The sequence below is a fragment of the Rhodamnia argentea genome, chromosome 9 (assembly GCF_020921035.1).
Source record: "Rhodamnia argentea isolate NSW1041297 chromosome 9, ASM2092103v1, whole genome shotgun sequence".
Classification (NCBI taxonomy): domain Eukaryota; kingdom Viridiplantae; phylum Streptophyta; class Magnoliopsida; order Myrtales; family Myrtaceae; genus Rhodamnia; species Rhodamnia argentea.
Window position 1 is genome coordinate 21,865,189 of NC_063158.1, and position 7,521 is coordinate 21,872,709.

General features: G+C 42.5%; 1 protein-coding gene across 2 annotated transcripts; it reads left to right on the top strand.

The window, feature by feature from the left end:
- The first annotated feature begins 2,248 nt into the window (after positions 1-2,248).
- On the top strand, positions 2,249-7,193 carry LOC115752938 (GDSL esterase/lipase At5g45920). 2 transcript variants are annotated; one of them, XM_030691376.2, is made up of 6 exons: positions 2,249-2,372; positions 2,453-2,682; positions 2,805-3,026; positions 5,811-5,878; positions 6,064-6,228; positions 6,839-7,193. In XM_030691376.2, exons 2-6 carry the CDS (start codon positions 2,584-2,586, stop codon positions 6,996-6,998), a joined length of 714 nt encoding a protein of 237 aa, XP_030547236.1. In that variant the 5' UTR covers positions 2,249-2,372; positions 2,453-2,583; the 3' UTR covers positions 6,999-7,193. The 2 variants fall into 2 exon arrangements, with proteins under 2 accessions (XP_030547236.1, XP_048141524.1); XM_048285567.1 differs by having other exon boundaries at positions 2,258-2,372; positions 2,478-2,682.
- Positions 7,194-7,521: the final 328 nt, after the last annotated feature.

Genomic DNA, 7,521 nt, shown 5'->3' on the forward strand with positions numbered 1-7,521 from the left:
TTTGGGGAAAGATTACCAAAAAAATTCTAAATCTATTGTAATTATTCCAATTTAATGTTTAACTTTTTTTGTCGATTTAGTTCTAAACCTTTTATAATTGTGTTAATTCGGTCCATCCCGACGTTGAGTTGATTGCTGGCTAGCGCCGGTTGTCCGGCGACATAATATTTTAATATCTTTTTGATTAGTCTCTGTCCTGCTGCAATGCATTCTAAGTGATTTCTAAGGTCCCGTTTTCCATTCTGGCCGTGGTCAAGACCGTCTATAGACGACTCTCGTAGCAGGCTACAGTTGGATGAATCGGACTTTGATGGAGTTGACCATGTTGCAGTCAATGCCTTTGTGTATTCTGCGGATCAAACAACTCAGATGCGCACGGCGCAAAGAGAGAGAGAGAGAGAGAGACTCATCGTCTAACCTCTTCCTTTTTCATTTTGTAGGACAGTTTATGGAAAAGCCACGAATTTTTGCGCTTCAACTCATACATCTTCCTCTCCAACCGTTTGTTTCACAAAAAAAAAAAAAAATCCTTTCCGGAACACATTTTCCAGATTTTTCGGCGTTAGGTATGCGGAAAATAAGCTAGTCAAGGAAAATATTTTCCATCTATAGAAAAAATCCCTTCAAAAGTGAGAAAAATATTTTCCTCATTTTGAGAAGAGGAGAACATTTTCCTCATGTTTTCTTCGTCCTTCTTTCTCACTTATTTTCTTTATAATTATTTTTTCATTATTTAATTATTTTTGAAAATTCAAAATTTTATTTTTTTAATCTTTTTATTTTCTTCTTTATTTTTTTTTATTTTTTTATTTTTTTCCTTTTTCTTCCTCAATCCTTTGCCCGCCTCCTCCGCCGATGGAGAACCTTGGCGATGGCTACCACCCGGCCGGGTGAGCTCGAGGCTTGATGACATGAGCCTCAAGATCACCAGCCTCAAGGGAGGCCAAGCTCCTCAAATTTGGTTCGATTAGGCTCGGCCTCCCCTAATACGGGTGAGGCGAGCCTCGACATTGCCGGCCACGAGGGAGGCCAAGCTCGTCGGATTTGGTTAGGTCTAGCTCGGCCTCCCCTGAGGTCGGCGAGGCGAGCCTCGGCATCACCGGCGTTGAGGGTGAACTCGCCTCGCCGAATCTAGCTCGGCCGGGCTCGGTCTCGAGTGTTCGACTCGCCAGATCCGGCAAAGCTCGATCTCTTTCAAGGTCGACGAGGCTTAGCTTGAGTTAGCCAACCTTCGCCTAGATCGGGGCTAAGGCCGATGATTGGTCGGGAAGAAATTACGTAAGGAAAAAAAATTAAATAATTACAAATAAAATATTTTTATTAAAAAAATAATAATTAAAAATTGAATTAGTCAATATTTTTTTTGGGAAAATCAATTCCTTAACAAACAAAGGAAATTGTTTTCCAATTTATTTTTGAGTATTGGCCAAACACCGAAAAATATCGTCATTTTCCTGAAAAATAACTTTCTACAAAACAATTTCCGAAAACATCACATTTTTCGTGAAACAAACAGAGCCTAAGCGCTATTCCACTTTCTTTTTAGGACATGGAGTACCATCATAGGCGGATTTGCTACAAGCCCATGAAACCAAAACATGAATGATGACCCCATACATGTACTCGAGATTAGGGATGACACGTTGGATCGATCGAACCAGGAGCCAGGACCATACCGAACCTAACCCATAGATTCGGTCCGGTTCCCGAGGATCTGCTTGAGTTCCCAATTCCATAAAATGGTATAGGTTGTGGTCAATCCAGTTCCTAGTTCTTAGGGGGAACCAAACCGACAAAATTTTAAAAAAATTATTTTCTAAATAAACATAAATCTAAACCTAAGATGCTCAAGATACTTAGTATGACTTTTCGGGTTTAGTGACATCGCAATATAATTAATGAGAGGTGGTTCAATGAATATATCGTTAACGAGAAAAATTCAATAACAAATCAGCAAAAAAAAAAAAAGCAATCGGTCTAATGATTGGATCGCCGGGAATTGGACTGGACTGATCTATTCGTTTCAGTGTCCGGTTCTCGGCTTTAGGGCGAGATCGAACCTAACCGGGGCCGATCACCCTGCTCGAGATCACATTTACAATGCTGAAGTAGGTCAAGATGGCAGTGACGTAATATGTTCTAATCCTCCGGGGCCAATGTTTGTTCTAGGGAAGGAGGAGATTTCTCTACAGGAGGATAACGTAAACGCAGAGGGGAGTGGATAAAAATATTAATGGTGCAAGCCATTTGCCCATTCTCTCACCCTCTCCAACCCTTCAACATTCAAACCCTCTCTCTCTCTCTCTCTATCTGGGTCTCTCTCTACTGCTAGCAGTAAGTGCCAACCCTATGGCGTGCAATTAATAACGAGGGTGCGAGGCTTTCATTCATTGATGCCGAGCTAAAAAGGGGTTCTCGTGCATCAGAATTGAATGCGAGGATCGCTCTGCAGGATCCGATCGGTATCGATTCTGCAGGTTTCCCCCAGCTTTGCTGCCTCGCGAAGTAAACTGCAGTAACTCCTCGTTCGGACGGCCGACGCAGCCCAGTTCCGGCGGAGAGGAGGGAAGGAGGAAGGCAAAGATGAGACCCAAGATTTACATCTTCGGCGACTCCATCACCCAAGAGTCCTTCGCCGACGGCGGCTGGGGCGCTTCGCTTGCCCACCATTTCTCTCGGGCGGTAACGGTTTCGTTGTCTGATATTTTTCCCGTCTTTCTCGAGGAGAGCGATGAATTGAAAAGCTGTCTTCTTTCGAGCGCTGTCGTCTCACGTTTGATTGTGATGTGGACTGGATCGCTTAGGTGGACGTGGTGCTGAGAGGGTACAGCGGCTACAACACGAGGTGGGCTCTCAAGGTGCTCGACAAGGTCTTCCCGGTGGCGGGCGGCGGCGACGCACCGCTCGCGATCACCGTCTTCTTCGGCGCGAACGACGCTTGCCTCCCGGACCGGTGCTCGGCCTTCCAACACGTGCCCCTCCACGAATACAGGCAAAACCTCCACTCCATCATCTCCATTTTCAAGGTACGTTTGCCATCTACGTGGATTTTTTTTTGTCCTCTATAGTTGTCGATACACGTACACACCCGCATGGCCTTGTTGTTCTCAACGAGAGAAGTGACTTCTATATTAAGAGACAAAACGAAAACTTTATATTATAACACTGACGTATGTTTCAATATTTTTAAGGCAACTTAACTATTCCTAGAATATGGTGCACATGTGGACATCATTACAGTTGGCAATTCTGAATTTCCCAACAAATTATTCACGAAATTCATTTGTAAAGTGATATGACAAACTCGGCGAAGATGCTTGAGCATGTTCGATCAAGTCATTTTAAAAGTTATTTATAGTTTGGCACATTATTTGTCTAAATCGATTTTTCTCGACTAGGTCGTACGACTTCTAAGCTCGGAATAGGTTTAAAGTCCGAGTATCCTCCATGCATCGATGGGTTAGTGATGCTTGGAACAATGACAAAAAAAAAAAACTTAGGTTACAAAAATTGTTATGAGCCCTCAAATTCTCTGTCGTTGTAGAAACTATCAATGGCAAAACTTGAAACTGACAAATAAGGATATCATTCTTGTCGCTTATATTAAAATTTGTAGATGTTGAAAAGTGGTGGGCTCAACCTAATTTCCATCGTTTTCTTCTTCAAAATTTTCCTTGACTTCCATTTTACGTAATGATCCCACTACGAGTGAAAAATGGAATTGCCCCACCTTTTCACCCTCTTTCTTCTTCCCATCAAAATCTCCACCCAAATATCATCCAACGAGAAAAAAAAATGTCCACCCAAAAACTACATGGGTCATAACTTGGGGAGGTGTTATTTGTGTTAGGGTGTAGTTCATACTCCCCAATGACAGAAAAACATGTGGGTCCCGCTACTGTTATAAATACTCATTTTCAATGTCCACACAAGATGGACACTAGAGAATTTTTACAATTTAATCTCATATTTTTTTCATTTGTAGTTTAGGTTTGGGGTCATATTCTTTTATTAGTAGTTTGGATTTAGACCTGTGAATATCTATTGTTTTATATATATATATATATATATATATATATATTTATATTCTTTTTTCACTTGTAATTGAGTGATATAATGAGAGGTGCGATGTGCTAATTATAATGGAATCCTCTGTTGGATTGAGTCCCTAGTTTAATGGCGAATCATGATGAAATCTCATGTTTCGATTTTGTCTTTTTCGATACACTTTACTTCGTTGTAATTGTGCGCCGATTCTAACAAATTTGTGCCTACCGCTCGCGTGCGGCTCGTGGGGGGTGGGCTAACGTAGGTCGGGAGTACCCATGACCATCTAAGCGAACGCATCCCCGAGTTTTAGTAGTTGGTCTAGGGAGAGACCGAAGTGAGCGGGTTAAGATCACTGGTCGAAAGAATTTTGTTAGTACACAGGCTCGGATGAATGCGCCTCGGGATCGATCGCTTCGGCGTGAAGACAAGTCTGATGAGGATCTATCGGGTTCGAATGATTCAATGTTCTTGAACGCGTGCAATGTTTTCCCGATGTGATATGAAAAGGGAAGGTGCCAAAAAGGACTTAGGTGGGTGGGTGAGGCCCAGTTGTCGCTATTGATGTTTGCCACACACTTCTCTACTTCCATGGAAAATCGGGGCTCGATTCATCTTTTTGGTGGCGAGGTCAAGCTCGAGTGCGAGCGAGATGCAAGCGCCTGTCGTTCTCATTGCCCCTCCTTTTAGGCCAAAAAGTTGAGAGATTGCATCGCATCGCAATTAGTGTAGTTGGATGGTCCAGCCTATGGTGAGATTTTTTTTTTTGCTGCTTCCCTTATGAAAAGAATTGCATGCTTAGGATCATGAGCGTGGTTCTTTTCGTTGATTTTTAATTATTTGGCTCGTTCTAGAGGCTCGGTCTTGAATGTCGATGAGCTTTATGATGTCAATGGGCCCACGACTTTGGTGTTCACAATAATGGCTCTAGAGTGCCTTAGGGATGGCGAAAAAGCCCCGCTTGTGGGGCGGCATGGGGGCAGGACGAGGGACAAGGTCACTGCCCCGGCGAGGTGTGGGGGCGGGAATAGGATCTTCCCGCCATCCCGCCCTGCTCTTGTTAGTCGGTGTTGCTCACACTTCCTAGCTCTCTTATCTTTTTGGGCTATGTGTCTTTCGTCGCGATTGTCGTTACTAAGTTGCATTCATCGTATATCTCTTTGACTTAATCTGGAATTTAACCGAAAATATTTACTCACAGCATCTCTTAATATCTCGTTCCTTTGAAGTTATGTGACGCTCCTCGCCTTGCCTCGCCCCACATAAAAAAATCCTTGGCATGGAATTGTCTTTGACCGAATCTGTCACCTTTATTAGCATGACCTTGTCTTTGACCGCAATATAACTTCTCTTGTCCTGAAACATGGGGGTCTGATTTGAGTTGTTCAGTGTTACTGGCTTTCCATTCTATTCTACTTTGTAGCTTCATAGCAATTGTTATTTCTGTGCTTTCAGATTAAGAACCATTTGGACTTTAATGGCCATGCAGCCTTTTTCCAATTAGGTTAATCTAACATATTTGAAGTCACTGTCCCAGGAGATTAATAGGATCTACACTGATAGATGATTTCTTGAGGATTAAAAGCCATCAAGAATTTGGCTAACCAAACTACTTGTGCGACGTGATCTAAATGTGCATTTATACAATTTAAATAGCAAGTGATGATCGTTTTCAATCGTAGATCTAGTAAGCTAAGCATCATCTAATTGTGTTCCTGATCTTGTCCTCACTTTCATGATCTGTCTCGTTTACCAAATTTCAGAAGCGATGGCCCGAGACTCAGATTCTTCTCATCTCTCCTCCTCCGATCGATGAAGATGCTCGCCTCAAGTATGTATTCTTTGGCATCTCAGAGTTCCAATGCTTCTCATACACTTCAGTAATGTTGTGTACTTATATTACTTTTACCTTTGGGCCATTACTGGTGTTGTGGGGTGACACCATGTCCATGTGCTGAATTTGGTGATTCAACTTATCTAGAAGCAGCTTATGATTATAATTCGACGGTGATGCAGATTTCCGTATGTCGAGAATCCGATGGGCATGCCTGAGAGAACTAATGAAGCTGCCGGTGCGTATGCTGAAGCTTGTGTTTCTGTCGCAGCGGAATGCGGGATTCCAGTTGTCGATCTCTGGACCAAAATGCAACGGTTCCCAGATTGGGAAAAGGCCTGTCTAAGGTACCATAACTAGTCTACACAACCTATCTATCTCACTCGAAGAGTTAGAATGCGATTTCGCGTGTTTTGGCCACATTCTTGCGACATTCCGGTGGTTGAAAATCCTACATGGTGATGGCAGAAAGTGTTTTTTTTTTGGTATAAAAAAAAAACACTTTCTGATTGCTCTTATCATTGTGATTTCTTTCCATTCTTCTAAAGTATAAAGAGACTGCATATGCGCTGAAAAGGAATTCCTGACATAATGGACAAGCACTTCTCCAAAGAGAGCAGATTTTACTTTAATTGAAAAGAGAGAGGGTGGTCCATGTAAAATCTAAATCGAAGGTTAATGTGCAGATTATTTTGTTCTAGTTGGCAGATTGCCTGCTTCCTCAAAGAATTAGGCTTATTCCTAATTGAACATACCATAAATTGAAAAAAAAAAAAAATGTTTCCAAGAAAGACGTTGAACTGTTGACGATCGTGCAATATGCCAAGTTTGAAGTGATTTCTCAATATATTCTCATCGACCCGACATTTACCTTGAGAAACTTTTATTGCGCGCCGCCTTCGTATATGATTGTTAATTCGTATTCTTACGTACTTTTGGAAAACTAAAAAAATGCAGTGATGGTCTCCACCTTACACAGACTGGGAACAAGATTGTGTTTGAGGAAGTGATCATGAAGCTGAGGGATGTGGGCTTGAGCTTGGAAAGCTTGCCAGTTGATCAACCCTTGATTGGTGATATTGATCCAAGCAACCCCCTCAAATCTTTCGAAAACTGAAGAAGACCTGTTATAGCTTGGGCCAATCTGCTTCTCTCTATTAGGGTTTAGATAATTACTGCACGCTACCTTCATGATCTGTCATGGTCTAGTCTTCTGTAGAAGACTGTTACTTTGGTCAACTGCGATGCCTAGTTTCTGAATATTTATGATGTAAGTGCTTGTGCATCAATACATGTGGATTATCTTCTCTGAGGTTTTTGCCATCCAACCCTTCTTGCTCTCCCTCCCTCTATAATCCTTATCATCTATCTCGACTGCCATGACTCTCGATTGCTATTGTCTCCCTCTCTCTTTGTTGATGAAGTCTCGGTATTGCATACGACATCTTCTTTGAGGTTTTTTGTCATCGTTATTGAGATCTAGCTATGACCCTCGAGGGCGACACAAGATTCGGAGGAGGCACCTCCTCCGGAGCTCCTTTGTGTCGACGAGCCTCGTTCACAGCGACAAGACAGAGCTAAGGTGTGAAGACAAGCTTCATCGGGGCCAACTAGCTCGATGCTAGCGCATGCAACAAAGC